Consider the following 18,669-nt stretch of genomic DNA (forward strand, 5'->3'; position numbering starts at 1 on the left):
CCATATCATTAGTACTGTGAGTCCTACATTACCCTTGATTTACCTGACAGACTATATAGTGTAGTAGAATGCATAAATAAATAGTGTGCACAGTTCTACTTGTCAAAGATTACATAAGTGAATATGTTATTATACTGCAAGTTATTTCAAGCAACATTTATGTATTCAAGCATCATTTCAGAAAATCCATTAAATACGAAAATAAATGTGTCTAATCAAGAGTTGCCTTATTTGCCATCACCATTTATCTCTCTTCAATTTAAAATAGTAAAGGCTATTTAAATGACAGAAATTACTTAAATTTCCTCCAGAACACATAGAATTTAACACTAATGTAAGGTAGACACAGGTCAATTAAAATACAAAATATAAGTTTCAAATCATCCAATGAATAAAACTGGTGGGGCAAAAAACAATGAGGGGTCATCAGCATTAAGCATGGTGGCAGAGACATTAGGAACCCTATCTGAAGCACAAAGGTTCAAAACAACTAGGAAATATCAAACTGATGACAATAGTTACTCTACACACTGTGAATTGTCTAAACTTTATATATTTGACTGCATAGATATTAACCAAAGTGCAAAGCACCCCAACTTGTATAGTCAAATCTAGACAATTAACACACACACCAACACATACACACGTTTCATGGCGACAGTTGCCAAATATGAAACTGTAATATCCCACTGAAAATCATTCTAAGGCAGACAAAAAGCATTTATTTTGCTTGTTACCCACAGACAGTGAAATGTGCTGTACATGTATACATGGAAACATGATAAGGCTGTTGTTCTCTGTAAGTCCTTTGTATGATGCACTCTGCTGTAATTCGTCTGTAACTGGTTGAATTCTGTTGAGTGACTTTTAAGAAGTCTTTTAACTATTCTTCTGTTTTTGGTAACAATGGCCATACTTGAAAGTGGACTAGAAAAACTGGTACAAAACTGAAAGGCATTGAAAGGCAATGATGCCAAAATGTATTCTGTCAAACTGGGTCAAAGTCTGTATCTTTGAAGAAATTTTTTTTCTTCTGTTGATAACATATGTTACAGCATAAAGTTTGAAAGGTGTTCATGCCATGATGCTGTCAAATTTTGTTCAACTTTTTTCTTTAAAATTCTTTTAGCAACCATGATAATATCTGTTGGCAGATTTGCCTCATTTGCATAAAATGTAAAGATCTTCATGGCATAATTCCCTGCCAAGTTGAGTAAAATTGGTCCAGGTGTATTTAAGAAATGAAAGTAGCAACTGAAGATCCACAACACACAATGAACACCACCATCTGGGAATCTGCAGGACCATATGCCATACAATTTAATTGGCCTTATCGCCTTGTCTGTTAAAAAATCGTGCAAGAGGTGAGGACATATAAAAAAAGTGACCATCAATCAGATTTCAGGGACAGGTAAAAAGGGAACATAAAGAGAAGGTGAAAAGAAGATCCAAACCATTTACAGATTACAAAATTAAAATTTCAATAATATATGATTTGACACTGGTAAGAGCTGAGGTGTATAACATGCTCTGTCACTTGTTTATTCCCAAACAAAAGTACACTAGATGAATTTTATTTTGTATGAAAACAATTTTACACTATTAACTATAGATGGGATAATTTTATTTTGAAATGTGTCAAGAATTTTAAATTACATAAACTCAAACTAGGACAAAAAAAATATGACATATGATTAGTCACTGATTTCACATTAGCCAATAATATAAATCCAAGCTGAGTTGAGAATCCATGTAATCTCCAGGACTGATGGATTTTCCAGGTCTCACTCTACTATTAACATTATTCTTATTCTTATCATTATTACTCTTTTTTATCTTCTGTGGTGTCATGTGCAATGTTCTCTTCATCTGACCCAGTTCACCATCTACATTTCCTTCACTCTTATGTCTCTCTCTCTCTCTGTCTCTCTCTCTCTCTCTCTCTCTCTCTCTGTTTCTGATATAAGTTGGTCTGCTGGTCATTTTTTCTATCACCCATTCTTATATACACCAACACATGTACTCATACAGACACATTAGCCAACATATTTGCAGTAAAGAATGAAGAATAACCAGCACTTTCTAAATAAAATACTTGCACAGCTGATTATAAGCCAATTCTTAGAAGGAAAAAAAAAACAGGAAAAAAAGCTATGCACAGACTCACCTCAGGATCCTACAGTAAATAAACATTGTACAAATAATAAATAAATATGCATGCATTGCAAATAATAACAAAATTCATTTAACAACAGTACTGTACAAGGTACATGATATGCCCACCATGTGGTAAACAGTATTATTACACTTCTTTCATGTTAAGCTCTCTTTATTGATTGGATACTAAGTTATTACAAGACACAGCAACTAGCTGTTCAACTGGTGTTGCATGTCAGTGTCACTAAATGATGTTGCCTAGCAACACTAAATAATATGCTTTGCCATATCAATGTTTCCTTGTCTCAAACGCAAACCATCCACAACATCCTATTAAGTTAAAAGATGCCTATGTGAAAACCATTTATCTTTTGTCAGATTTGGTGACCTTGATCACACTGACGACAAATCTGATATGTGCGCTTCCTGTCAAATGCAAGCCATCCACGACATTTGGTCGTGGTTTTTGGCATATAATGAGCTATTCTGTTTAAATCATTTTCTTTTATTTTCTTTTTTAATCCCTCTGACTTTGACCATAGATTTTTAAACTCCAAATGCCCATATACAAACTGCCTTCTTTGTCTTAAATGCAAGCACCCAAAATGTTTTTGTCAAGGCATGTGGCATACAGAACTTGCTTTATTCATTGAAATTTTTTTCCTTTTTGCAGTCCATGTGACCTTGACCTTTACTCTTTTGAACCCATAATAAATAGTCGTCCTCCTTTATTTAAAGTGCAATCAAAATAGGTGATAAAGAAGTCAAGATGTCATGCACAACCCACTTATCACCTCAGAATTACTGTGAATATGACCTTTTGATCCAAAAATCAATTGGCACCTTTCTTACAGACCCTGAAACATGCAAATTTTATCAGTGAAACAAAACTGGAGTGCATAATGAGTGCAAACAAAATGCATAATGATGAAAAATAGATACATAACCAAATCAAATAAATGATGAATGAAAAAGGAATGTGAAGAGAAAACAGAATGACGAATGATAAATGAAAATGAAGTGAACTATGAATAAAATTTATGAATGGACTTCAATTATTCTCATGCTGCAACCACATTTCAATGATCAAATATCTTTTACAAAATAGTCTGAAAACAAATTCTTTTCAATGACAGAAAATGTATCACTCCTTGTGAGCCATGACATTGTTCCTGTTGAGCCAGATATCACAATCACTAATGATCTTAGGACATCATCACATGTAGTTTTATCCGCAGAGCCAGATATCACAATCACTATTGATGTAGGTCATCATCACTTGTAGTTGTATCCATAGAGCCAGATATCACAATCAGTATTGATCTTAGGACATCATCACATGTAGTTGTATCCATAGTGCCAGATATCACAATCATCACTGATGTTATGACATCATCACATGTAGTTTTATCCGCAGAGCCAGATATCACAATCACTATTGATGTAGGACATCAACACTTGTAGTTGTATCCATAAAGCCAGATATCACAATCAGTATTGATCATAGGACATCATCACATGTAGTTGTATTTGCAGAGCCAGGTATCACACTCACTACTGATGTTAGGACATCATCATATGTAGTTGTATCTGTAGAGCCAGATATCGCAATCACTTTTGATGCTAGGACATCATCACACAAAACTGTATCCGTAGAGCCAGATATCACAATCACCACTGATGTAGGACATCATCACTTGTAGTTGTATCTGTAGAGCCAGATATCAATCACTATTGATGTTAGGGCATCATCACATGTAGTTGTATCCATAGAGCCTGATATCACAATCACTATTGATGTTAGGACATTATCACATGTAGTTGTATCCATAGAGCCAGATATCACAATCACTTTTGATGTTAGGACATCATCACATGTACTTGTATCCATAGAGCCAGATATCACAATCAGTATTGATGTAGGACATCATCACATGTAGTTGTATCTACAAAGCCAGGTATCACACTCACTACTGATGTTAGGACATCATCATATGTAGTTGTATCTGTAGAGCCAGATATTGCAATCACTTTTGATGTTAGGACATCATCACACAAAACTGTATCCGTAGAGCCAGATATCACAATCACCACTGATGTTAGGACATCATCACATGTAGTTGTATCTGTAGAGCCAGATATCACAATCACCATTGATGTTAGGACATCATCACATGTAGTAGTATCCGTAGAGCCAGATATCACAATCACTATTTATGTTAGGACATTATCACATGTAGTTGCATCTGTAGAGCCAGATATCACAATCACTTTTGATGTTAGGACATCATCACATGTAGTTGTATCCATAAAGCCAGATATCACAATCACTAATGATCAGGACTTTATCACATCTAGTTGTATCCATAGAGCCAGATATCACAATCACTACTGATATTAGGAAATCATCACATGTAGTTGTATCCATGGAGCCAGATATTGCAATCACTATTGATGTTAGAACATCATCACATGTCATGTAGTTGTATCCATATAGCTTTTATTTGAATGAAATGAAAACAAAATTCTGACAAATATTCTAAATTTTAACAATTGCAATTGTGGTTATATCTCAGGAATTCAATGCAGTTTTGATGATATCCATAAATTCAATGTAGTTGTGATTATATACATAAATTCAATGCAATTGTCATTAATAAATTCAATGCTGTCTTTTGCATTTTATGCATTTGCTGTTTGATTAAAGCATGTTTTCACAAACAAGATATAAAAAAAACAATAGTCCTTTCCCTTTTTCACTCCTGAAAACAAAAATTCCAACTTTATTAAAATGAATTGTCATTTCATTCAAAGCAAAAGGAAACGGAGGAGATAACAGTTGAAATGCCAATGTTAATGCAATGCAAATGAATGAATTCTGAGTGGACTTCAAATGCAAATGAAATGCAAACTAAATGCAGATTGGTAAAATTACCCATTCTTTAGGCTGTCTCTGAAATGCAATCCATTTATAAAGTGTAATCAAGATATCTGGTATACAAGTCAAGTTACTGTGTGGAAACCATTTTTCTTCTTTCAGCCCCTGTAACCATTGCCCTTGACCTTTAAGCACACAATTTAAATGTTTTTTGCTGTCCCAAAAATAAAAGCTAATCAAAAGGTTTTAGATAGTGGATCATGAGGTACTTCAAAGAAATGAAAAAAGGAACACACACATATATATCTTAAACTGATATGCTCCACCTTATGACAGGCATATACAATCAAATCTAATAAATCAGTAAATTAACAAGGAATAAAGCATGTCTCAAAATATGGAAATGATAAAGTTAAATAAAAAATGACCCATAAAGTTTATAATTCATTATACTCAACTGATTTTCATTGGTGGTTAGGCAACTTGCATGACACCTCTGTAAGCCAAGTTGTGATCCATAGTGCCAGTGTATGCAAATCCCCTGCTATCCCGAGCTAACAAATTCAATATCTCAACTTCCTTCCTCGATATCTGTATCACATATAAAACTCAACAAATTTTGCCTAATTTGTTAGTTCTCAAATATTGTGCATACCATGACAAAAGAGGAAAATATCATATATTGTATCAACATAAAAGAAACTATACTGTTCATATGTTTTTATTTTCTTGTTTTGGGGTTATAACCTCATTTTTAACAATGACTACAGCATGCCTAAGCACCTGACCCAAGCTGGCATAGGTGGGTACATAACCCATGACCTTTGGCATACGAGTCCAACACACTGCCAATACAAGTACTCTGGCTCCTAATATTGCTTATACATACCACAAAATCATGTCTTCATTATATGCAAGCACCATGCATTAAACTGGAGATTCAATTTCTTTGAAACCAGGAACTCAAATGAAGATAAAAATAATCCAGTACTAATGCAGGTATTAATCTTCAGATCGTGGAGTTGAAATTGTTTTTACTTTGGCCAAAACTAAATGTCGTGAAACAATACGTATCAATTATTGTAACATGCAAATTCATGGAAAAAAATTAACCAATAATAAAAAAACATTAAATCATGCTTTGAGGGTAAGGGTGGGGAAATGAAGAAAAGCTTTCAGAGGCAAAGTTCATTTTCTTTATGATGCTAACAGAACCCCCAATGTAAAACAAAACTACAATCGAAAGCCAAAATGAATGCAAGACCAAAATACAGGGGAATCTGCTATAACACTTTATTATAACCCAAATTCAGATAAAACATGCTTGTATCATTGCTACCATTTTTTGGTCTTAATTGTCCTTTTCTCCTGACACTAATCAAAAAATCAGCCAAAATGACAAATGGATAAAAAAATAATTCAGTTACAGATCATAATCTTCTCACACAGAAGTGGTTAATTTTCGTCATTCATGGGGCCATCTTAATCCTGACTGGTTACTGGTACATAATAACTGTTATTACTATACATTTGACTGGTGCACTGTTTATTGTCCCCACCCCACCCCCATACATGTATTCATAACATTTTCACACATACATGCCACTATGGTGTATTTGATTATTCTTTCACTGCATTATGAGTATCTGATGTTTTTGCCCACTGACAAAATATGTGGAGAGTTCATAAGGGTATTTGTATTTACAGGGCTTCCGACAACACACAAATGTGCGTCACTGATGCAATAAAATTAAAAAAGAAGCATTAAAACCTCAGCCTAAGAGTCCTGTCTGACGCAGTACAAATTACTGACCATGCAGATTTATAGATTGAAGAAAAGGTCGAGGTTTCTCAAAATAAAGGTCTCAAGGATTTTCTATGCCGTCTGTTAAAGTCATGCTCATTAACTATGCATTGTTTTCATTTCCGAGTGTAGCTAAATAATTAAAGTGCATGTGATATCGAAAGGACGATGCGCTAAGGATTCAAATTAAATTAGAAGACAAACCCTACGATAATAAATATTACTACTATTTGTTGCTTTCACGTCAAGACTTGGACAAAATGCTGGTTGCAAATTTGGATAAGTATTTTAGGGGTTAAACGCATACATGCCAGCCATTATGCTTATGTAGTAATCATTACATCTTTTTTTCAACACCTTCACTCAATGTTTGTACTCCATGTAACACCAACTGGCCATGTGAATCACTCCTTCATTCAATGCTTACCAATATAACCATGATTTACTCAAGTATGGAAACCTTTCAAGTCTTTTTATTTGAAACTGAATAAAAATAATTAAATTTCTGGAGCTGAGAGCATAGATGTTGCTGCTGATTCCTTCGTACAGTAAATGGCATCTCAAGATTCATCCATACAGCAGAGTCTTGTTTGCAGTTACAGAAAATGAAATATCAAGTCTTTGTAATGTATACAATATTAATAAATAACCGAATACTTCAATACTTTAAGTTCATCAACAGAAAATGTTATTACAGCAGCAAAAAGACTGTGGTGTCAGTAGGGAAAGAAGAACTAAAGCTGGGACGTAATTTCTTTTTTCTTCATTTGCTGGACCGGTTTTCTGATGGTACTACATTTCAGATTCAAGGGAAGTAACTGAGATTAATCACAAACTGGAGCACAACTATCCTTGCACAATTGGAACTGAGCATCCTTGCCTAGTATCTTGTGTATACAATTTTTTTAAAGGAAAAACAATGAAATAGAACGATGAGTTTCACATTCCTATATATTAGAACGTTAAAATATTTTTTAGATGCACTGCTGTGATGACAACCAAGAGATTTACTAGTACCTGAGGTCCAGCTCGGATTGAATCAAAAGTGCTTCTCTTCTCTGAATTCTCATTAATGGCTGAATTTAAAGCTGAAATCCAGCTGTTCCTTTCCTGTGGAGAACTTTGCAAAAAAAGAAAATAAAAAAATCAGTTAAAGAACAAGAGTCCCCTGAAGCAACTGACTCTTACAGGGGAGAAAAGAATTTCCAACCATTCAATGTAAGACTTTTTTTTTCCTTTTAGCTGCTGAGTGTTGAAAACATCTCTGATACTCTACAGTAATAACATTTTCAAATTAGCTCCTGTGGTGTACATACTGCAACAATTTTCATTCATGACAAAGCAGGCATCATTAGAATTGATTTGGTGAAAACCTTATGTCATAATAATCATCCATTGTGAGATGTAGTGACAACAAGTTTTTAAGCCAGTCATGGAAGCCATACTGATACCATCATCCATTGTCTAGTAGCGATCATGATATATTCAAGATATGACTTTCCATTCTGGAGTAGAAATAGACAGATTTTCAAGACGGCTGCTGTGGTGGCCATATTGTATGTCAGATCTGCACTATTTTCGTTTAGGACCAACTGGGCATCATGAGAAGTCTGACAGGATGATTTGTTGTTTAGGTAGAGCTGTGATAAGATTTTTGAAGATGTCTGCCATTGTGGCCTTACTGGGCTGGCACCAGTATTGTTTAAAATCAGCTAGGAATCATAAGAAGTCTTTAAGTGAAAATCCCACATCGATATGACCATCCATGCAGGAGGAGTAGCAATAACAAGGATTTATAGATTGTTAATAAGACTTTCAAAATGGATAAACAGATTTTCAAGATGGATGCTATGGTGGCCATATTTGATGACAGATTGGCACTATTTTTATTTATGATCAACTGGACATCATAAGAAGTCTTTTGGTCAAATCCCTATGTTGATATGATCATCTTCATAGGAAGAGTAACAAGACATTTCAAATGGCTGCCATAGTGGACGTCAGATAAGCACTATTTTCATTTTTGACCAACTAAACTTTATAAGAAGTCTTAACATGAAAAACCCATGCTGACATGTTACATCCAATCAAGATGAGTAGTGATAACATGATTCTGAAGATTGATAACACAATTTTCAAGATAACTGCCATGGCAGCCCTATCTGATGTCAGATCAGCATTATTTTTATTAGGACCAACCAGACATCATTGAAGTCTTTTAATGCAAACTTTATCTTGATATGACCATCCATATAGTGAATGTGTTTGTGTGATTAGGATTTTTAACGTAGCTTTAACAATTTTTCAGTCATATCGCTACAATATCTAGTACTGGGGCATCATGCCACAGACATGTAGCATGCTGTCCCACCCAGTCACATTATCCTGACACCAGGCTGACCAGTCCTAACACTAATCTCTTAATGCTGAGTGCCTATCAAGGCAGCTGTTAGTACCATTTTTATAAGTCTCTGGTATGACTCAGCCAGGGTTCAAACCTGTGAACTCCCACATCTGAGACGGATGCTCTAACCACTAGGCCACTGAAGTGGTCACAGCATAGTGAGAATCATATCTGTACTAATCTGCAGTATACAGGGAGTTACTGAATTTTGTCAAATAATCAGAAGGTTGTTATTGTAGGGTTTTAACGCCATTTTTCAGCACACGATAGGCTATACATGGCGGCCAGTATTAATGGTGGAGGAAGAACTCGGGAAAACCCCAGAAAGAACCACCGACCCACGAGAAGCTACTGGCAAGCTTTCTCACATACCCACATTAGCCGAATCTGAGACTCAAACCCACACAGACAGAGGTGAGATGGCAACGATCCGTAACGAAGAGCGCTTTAGACCACTTGGCCACTCGGGGTCCCTTAATCAAAAGGAAATAAAGATCTAATACTAAGCTTCATGCTGTTTTCTTTAAACCCAAACCAATTAAAATAAAATGGTTTAATTTTGGTCATGGCATCCCTAATAGTACTATAATATATCATGAAACACATTATAATAAAAGTGTGTTATAATGAGGGAGAACTGTAATTAAATTTTTTTAAATATTTCATTTATGTTTGCAGTAAAAGTAACATATGGAAGTAAAGTAAAACTCTGACAACTCCAACAAATAATTCAAATATGGACTAAGCATCATTCGAACTGATCACAACTAGAACTACAACTACTCACACCCATTATAAAATATTTCCATTGCAAATCAATCTAATTCCTGTTACTTCATAAGCTCAAAACAAATGAGCTCTTTAACAAAATTTAGACCTGCAACACTCTGAACTTTCTCAGTTTTATTGTATTGATGGTTCCCACACTTTTCTAAAGATAAATTTCCAGGGTTTTTCCAGGATGAAATTACTTTTTCAATGTTCACATATGACCATTACTGAATGGACTTAAAGAACATTTTAGAATATAAAACACGCTTTTTTCCCAAATCTAAAGATGATTCTCATTCAAGGCTCTCCAAAAACATTGAAGTCAGAAAAGATGATCATGTACAAAGCCATAAAATGTATCACATGAAACAAGTTTGATATATTCCTATAAATTGGCATGTAAAGTCATTCCAGTGTACAGAATCTAACTTTATTTTGCTGCATCATGTTGCTAAGTGGGAACAACATAATGAACATAAATTATGTTTTGTGTCCTTTCAAACCTTTAATTCTAAAGAATTATATAGCAATGTGTATATATATATATATATATATATATATATATATATATATATATATATGCATCACATAGAAAGTAACATTTCCTATTACAGTATATAAAAAACAAAACAATAAACGCAAAAACTTAGACTCTTGTCTTGTAACGAAATGAGTTTGAACCTGAATTTATCTGTGCCAATAAAATCCCAAACAAGATTTTTCAAACAACCAAGAGGAATCTGGTTAAAAATCCATCATGTAAAAATACATTTTTAAAAGTGTTGATTTAAATTTTGACAAAAGACCTTCAAAATTATATACTGTTGTATAAACAAGGACTGAATTTTCTGTAAAATCAACTTGTCTTCTTGTAATTCGTTAAACCAGTCCCCAAACTTGTATTGATACAGGGGCTCGTATCGTTTTTTGAAATACAGAATGCAAGGGACAACAATTTCTCATTTCAGCTCCGAGATTCAACAATTTGGACTACAAATTTGGGTTAAAACGAATAGCAGTCCATTTTCTAATCCGATTTTCCTTCGAATATTCCCACCCCATTCTTCATATTTGGACATTTAGGTTGGGGTTGGGGTGGGGGGTCATTGTAACTGCATATAGAAAATTTGGAACTTGCTGCCACCGTGCGGTCGCGACATATGGTAGTCACTTACCAGTGGACCTAAAAAATTTAAACTTATATTGACTCATACCTGCATGAAATCGATAGGAAAATGATTTATTTTCTCAGAAATGCCAAGTATTATAATCGTTATGTCGTTAATCCGCTGACAGACAAGACAAAACTATGGCATAGATGAAACCTGACCCAGTACTCACCATTTATATTACTAGTCACATGACTTCACAAATCTCGAATGACAACACTGGAAGTCCAATAGTCACATGATATCCACAACAAACTCCTTTATAATGCTGTTGTGCAGAAATTCAGTTATATTAAATGAAAGTCAGATACTTTTTGTAAAAACCAGCAATCTAGCCAGTCTGATTTATCAAGCAGAGAGTACATGTCAATGTGGAAGTCATGTGATGCACAAAACTCCAGAAGTTGTTCTCTGAATATATAAATATGGAGAATTTTTTGTTCTTTTTTTTATTATTTTTATTACAACCAGTATACAACTTTCATTTAATATTTTTGTATTTATTTCTCTACAACATTTGAAAATGTGGGTTGTTAGATTTGTGTATTCATGCGACTCGCAATGCAGATCACCAGTACCAGGTCACATTTCATCAACGACATACAGTGGAACCCCCCTATAACGCGATGATCGGGGTCCATAAAATCGGATCGCATTAAAAGCGGGGTCGCATTAATGCGGGGTTTTACAATATTTAACTTTTTTTCCGAGAACATATACGTGTATACATGTACAATGATCAAAAGTCGGCTTATCATCAGATGAATATTAACTGGAATGCATTAATTAAGATAGATTCAAAATAATCGATGGCTAATATATTTATAGGTTATTACTGTGCATTAAAAACATTTACTAATTTTTATTTGTTTGAACGATAATACAGATTGACCGATAATACCAGACTATCGCTATATCATGAAAAGTGTATCAACACCGTATGCTACCGTGCCGTCGTGGCATGCAGTTCATCCATAATGGATGTAATTTCATTGAAAATTGTACAGATTTAAAATATTCAATAATTTTGTAATAGTCTGAATTCGTCGTGTAAAATATAGGATGAACAAAATATTGAAACCATTTACTTGCCGTCTGATATCGTACGGTCATTGCATGCAGCTATTCCCGGGTCTACATACGGTGTCTGTACAAATTTCATACCGCTAAAATTTTATCATATGCGACAACTGCAAGAATAATTAACAATCAACGCGTGATTTCAGCGTGCAAATAACTTTTATTTCAGATTTTGTGAACATCAAAAGAAACATGTGAAAACTGCTAAATTAATCGTTGCACAAAGTGCAAAGTCAGTGTGGTTCCAAATTTAAATTTCATCATTTCTTGAAAAATATATCCAATGACGTTTGCTTCTTTGCCGCGAACTGTTGGGTTCTAGCAAAGTCAAGAATGTTTCTTAATTGAAGGACTTTGATGCTGTCAACATCTTGTGTTTCCAGCCACCTTAAACTTGCTTCTAAATGTACTACTGCTTCAGACACTTTTGGTGGGGGAGTTGGGGTGCCATCGTCATCGTTATCATTATCGTCACTGGTTTCAGGTTCTGATTGTGCAGCTTCATTCTTCCTGCTGACATTTGTAACAATTTCGTCATCTGATATGTGTTCGTATATAGGGCAGATGTCATCTACTGAATACCAGTTAAGGATATCATGATGACTGTGCTCGTATTTTTTGAGTGCTTCTTCTGCTAAACGTACGTCGTCTTCAGTGAATCCTGTAAATTCAAGCTCATCGTCACTATCATTTTGTGTCGAGGGCGTAAAAGCTGGCCCAAGACCCTTTATCCAGCATCGTTCAATGCAGCGTGCAGTGATAGCATCCCAGGCTTTACCTCCAAGGTGACATACTTCTTTTAAGTTGAGTAATGCCAATGATGTGTTGACGGATGCATTATTATCTGCTACCATTCCCTTTATCATTTCACGGCGATAATTTTGTTTAAATACGGAAATTATGCCTTGGTCAAGTGGCTGGATTTCTGACGTAGTGTTTTTCGGGAGGTACGAAACTTTGATCTTGCCATCACTGCTGACAAGATTTTCCGCTGGGGGGTGGGCAGGGCAATTATCCAGCAGGAGGAGAGCTTTTTCCTCCAGCTTGAGTTTTCGTAAATGAGCCCGAACATCTGGAACGAATGTTTTGTGAAACCAGTCATCAAATATGGAGCTATTCATCCAAGCATTCTTGCTGTTAGTGTACTGAAATGGAAGTGCCTTCATATTTACATGATGAAAACATCTGGCAGCTTTCGATTTTCCAATCATCAGAGGTCTGACTTTGTGGCTGCCAGACTTGTTAACACAAAATAAGAGAGTCACTCTGTCCTTCCTCTTCTTGAAACCTTCTCGTTTGTGACTGTCAGTCTTGGTTGCAAGGGTGCGATCGGGTAACATTTTATAACATAAACCAGTCTCATCGCAGTTGTAAACTTGGTCGGCTGTGTAGCAACCGTCCTCCAGCAACTTTTTAAGCCCAATCGGGTAGGAATTGGCAGCCTCTTTGTCAGCGGAGCAGATTTCCCCAGACACAAGAACTTGGCTGATAGCGTGCCTTTTCTTGAATCTGTCTAGCCAGCCATTACTTGCCTTAAATTTGGAATCATCTCCATTGATACGGCGATCAAATTTCTCTGCTTGGGCTTTCAGAATTGGGCCAGAAATTGGAACACCTTCTGAGCGAGCTTGTACAAACCATTGGTACAAAGCTGAATCTAGGACATTGTCATTAGCTAACTTAACCCTTTTACGCTGTAAACCAGTTTCCTCTTCAAGAATGTTGGGTAGACTACGGAGCTTTCCTTCATCTGTTTTCCACCCTCGCAAAGTGGACTCGCTGATTCCTAGATCTCTGGCAAGCTGAGTTTGTTGTTTGCCCTTCTTTAGTTGATCTAGGGCATACAGTTTCTCTTTAGCAGAAAACGACTTGCGTTTTTGAACTTGCTTTTCCATAACAGTAAAATATTTTTTTATATAAGCAAACAACGTACACAGATAAAGCTCGATAACTAAGTAATGAAGGCCTGCAATGGTTACGAATCACTTTTTATATAAAACAAAATTAAGCTGAACGGATGTACAATTTCATACCCTTTTAATTTACAGATAATAAAGTGGATATTATTTACTTTCAACTGTTTGTTGTTTGATCACACCGCCAAGCACAGCATACATGTTGGCGGCTTTCGTCCTTTGATGTTTATTAAATTGTGCGACTCTTGTATCAACCACAGCTTTGTCTGCTGCTTGGCTGTGATTGCAGTTAAATAAGAAGCCCATGTCGGCTATTGTTTGAGCAACGACTGTATACAGAATTCATGGAAGACAATCACAAAGACGATTTACTGGCTTTACTCATGGATCCATAATAAGTAACACTTTCGATAATGTTTACTTCGGCTTAACAATTCAAAAACCTAATGAAACCAGTTTTCTCTTCTAGAGTAGAATACAGAGCTTCACCACAACCTGTTCAAATTGATAAATTTCAGAAGCCAAGCGTTGTACACACTATTTCTCGTACGTTATATATATCGTATTATTTTAGAATTCATACACGATCACTTCTCCAAAATCACTTAAAGAACCTGGATAAATTGTTAAGTTCCGATCGTTTATTATTAAAAGTCATACGCGAATTCTTCCACCAAATTATAATAAATGTTTTACACACTATTTCTCGTACGTTAAACAAATATTTTCACGGTCCGATAAAAATACACGTAAATGAATTTCAAATTTCAGGAACCATGCCACGATCATATTATTTTAAAAGTCACAACTAATCTCATCCCCAAAATGAAGTTAATTTCTTGTTTTGTTTTTTTACTTTTCTCCAAATTTTTTTCTCCATGTGTGAATGAATATACGAAATTTCGGGAGCCATGCTACGACCGCGTTATATCCGAATTCGCGTTATGGCGGGGCGCGTTATAGCGGGGTTCCACTGTAGTTTTAGCTTGTCTTTAAGCAGATTAAAGACATAATGATTTTAATGCTCACAATTTCTGAGAAAATAAGTAATTTTCATATCGATTTCATGCATATCACTCGATCTAACAACATTTAAAGTTTGCTAAGCCATCTGGTAAAGTCTGCTAGGCTATGCTTTGCCACCACCATGTTAGCCTCTTGTCATGCTAGACCGGTTTTCATACCTTCCATGTAAGAAAAGATACAGATATCAAGCTGACTTTGAAAAAAACTATCTACGAGACAAATCTTATTCAATGGGCATTTGGATTGACTCAGCATATATGTTTATTGCAAGTAACCAAATGATCCATACTGCACCCTCCGAATATTCTAGTTAAAACTCATTAAATTTAACTCACGATCAGTTTAGTTACGACTCAATTATGTGACTGTTAGGGTCATTAAGTGGTGGCAAAAAATTCCTGGGTTTTTCCAGTTTTACATCAATATTTGCAAAATTGGAGGACTTTTCACGGTCGGGAAAAAATTATAATTTCTCCTGACTTTTTCCCAATAGTGTGGGAACCTTGTGTATTTCTTGCTTTCCAGTCACAATGCCATCACATTTATCCAAATAAATATGACATCAACTTGTACAGAGTGCTATGGAATATGTAAAATTGTTTCACTTATTCTGAATCAAGTGCTGGTTCATTCAACATGTTAGCCACAGAATTATTATCAGAAAACTGTACAGTATTAAAGTGAAACATGTTTCCTCACCTGGCAACCACTGTGAAGGATCTCTGAACAGATATGATGCTAAACTCTGTCTTGAACTCATCCTGATTTGGGACTGTCACCTGTAATTAAGGTAATATACAAGCTGAAATTGTGAACTGATATGGGATCATCACCTGTAATTAAGGCAATATTGGAGTAGAAATTGTAAACTGATTCAGATCAATAGCCTCTAATTAAGGTAATATCAGAGTTGAAACTGAACTGATATGGGATCATCACCTGTAATTAATGTAACATTGGAATTGGAATTGCAAACTGATTCACAACAATCACCTATAATTAAGGTAATATCTGCCTTGAAAATGTAAACTGATTTAGGACAATCACCTGTAATTAAGGTAATATCCACATTGAAATTGCAATCTTATTTGGGAAGGTAATATTGGAGTTCAAATTGTGAACCAATTTAAGACCATCACCTGTAATTAAGGTAATATAAAAGCTGACATTGTGACTTGCAGACCATGTATATTCATTATTCTGGGGATAATGATCTTACTATTTGAGGATGAGATGTAAATACACAGAAATGTTTTACTTAGTGCTGTTTAAATTCATAGAGTTGTTCAAGCATTGGTCAATGACCAATTAATCAAACTACAATTTGGTGACTGATTTCAGTTATATCAGACTTTGCACTATTTAAAATTACCCCTGGTTTGGTTAAGATAAGACAGGCAAATTGATTATTATTCAACATACCTCCCATAACACATCTGACATGAATATGACTTTTGACTTAAAAATGCCTCGCCCCACTCAACATGGAATTGTTTAAAAAACCCACTATTTTCAATAATCTTAGAGGATAAAAAAAAAATTGACCAGCACAGTCTGCATAAACAGTAAACAGTCCTGCTTAAAGCACATCTTTGGGACAGTTTATACAGCTGATTATCATGGTTTTGATTAAAAGGTATGAAGGTCAGAGATAAGCAACTGCCATTTCATAGATTACTTAAATGCCTGAGAATAGCTGGGACAATGCCATGTCAAGTCCTTCAAAAACTGCTGTGGGATAGTCCATATTGTTAATCTGAATTGGTAGAGCTGGGACAAAGTGGAACAACCCAATTTGTTAGAGTTAAGGACAATCACAGAGATCAGTGTTGAAGAAGAAAAGTTATTACATATATTTGGCTTGAATGAGAATGTTCAAGCCATCATCATTACACATAAGTGACAAGTCTGTGCTCGGCAGCAATGTTTCTTTGAAGCTGAGTTTTACTCCATATGCAAAATGAAGGACACGATTATTTCGGTAATCAGAATAGTATACAAATGTGGTCCATTTTGTAAGGCAAAATGTCAAAATGGCGGTGTGTAGAGTCAACAGTGCACACTGATCCCAAACAAACAACTTTGAGACATGTTAATGATGCATGAAATATAGGTCACAATGACCTACTTTTAGGATGATGGTGGCACACATATCCCAAGGTATCCACACAAAAATACAAAACCCTACTTGTAAGAATGTTTAAGAAACTGACCTAAAAGTGGAGCTCAAGTTATGGATGCATGTAATAGTCACAGTGACCTACTTTTGAGGTAGAACTCAATACAATATACAAAGGCACATGACTACATTCAAAAGTTGTATGACATGTTGACTATACTCCCATGGCAAAGGAAGTAACAAAAAAAACATGAAACGTAAGTCATGGTGACTTACATATGCATGCCAGTTTTGTTATCCGAGAGTTGCATTCTACAAGATCCAGCAAGTGAGAGTGCCTGAAAAATCAGCTAATGAAAAACTAAACCAAGGTTAGATGGACAGAAGGACAGTGAAATAGTGGAAAAGAAAGATAGATGGGTAGGTAGGTAGGTAACACTATATACCCCTTTCATGTTTTTTGTGGATCATACATCTGAAATCAATTGAAATGTTAGCCTCAGTAACATAAGATTTCTAAACTTTGTCAGTGAGAGTGATCATCAAAAAGAGAACTTCTAATTTCCATAATAACTTGCAATAACAGTATGCTTATTAACATTAAAAAAAGGGCAGGAAAATGCCTACAAATACACAGTAAAACAACAATGCACAGTTCCTGTGTTTGTATATAATCAAAATCTATAACACAATCTTAACCTGCTGAATAAATAAAACTAACCTTAATGGCAAACTTTAATTCCAAACATTTCTCCATAAAATGCACAGAAAAACATAAGTTAAATTGGTAGTGAAGTATTATCTCAGGTCAAAGGCTATTTAATACTGAAGTAAAACTGAAATGCACAGCTCCTTCCTGTATGTAAAATAACACAGCTCCCTCCTATATGTAAAATAACACAGCTCCTTCCTGTATGTAAAATAACACAGCTCCTTCCTGTATGTAAAATAACACTGCTCCTTCCTGTATGTAAAATAACACAGCTCCTTCCTATATGTAAAATAACACAGCTCCTTCCTGTATGTAAAATAACACAGCTCCTTCCTATATGTAAAATAACACGCTCCTTCCTGTATGTAAAATAACACAGCTCCTTCCTGTATGTAAAATAACATAGCTCCTTCCTATATGCAAAATGACACAGCTCCTTCCTATATGTAAAATAACAGCTCCTTCCTATATGTAAAATAACACAGCTCCTTCCTATATGTAAAATAACATAGCTCCTTCCTGTATGTAAAATAACACAGCTCCTTCCTGTATGTAAAATAACAAGCTCCTTCCTGTATGTAAAATAACACAGCTCCTTCCTATATGTAAAATAACACAGCTCCTTCCTGTATG

At 35.2% G+C, this 18,669-nt stretch overlaps 1 protein-coding gene across 1 annotated transcript in view; it reads right to left on the reverse strand.

Annotated features, from left to right (window-relative positions):
* LOC149799642 (uncharacterized) overlaps positions 1-18,669 on the reverse strand; it is a 143,960-nt gene that overhangs the window by 36,117 nt on the left and 89,174 nt on the right. The window contains exons 14-15 of the mRNA XM_089958983.1: positions 15,905-15,984; positions 7,857-7,959 (exon numbers count right to left, since the gene is read on the reverse strand). Coding sequence (XP_089815109.1) covers positions 7,857-7,959; positions 15,905-15,984 — 183 coding nt within the window. The remainder of the gene's footprint in view (positions 1-7,856; positions 7,960-15,904; positions 15,985-18,669) is intronic.

This window comes from Sinohyriopsis cumingii, chromosome 5, assembly GCF_028554795.1.
Source record: "Sinohyriopsis cumingii isolate HCF-2022 chromosome 5, ASM2855479v2, whole genome shotgun sequence".
NCBI classification, from domain to species: Eukaryota; Metazoa; Mollusca; class Bivalvia; order Unionida; family Unionidae; genus Sinohyriopsis; species Sinohyriopsis cumingii.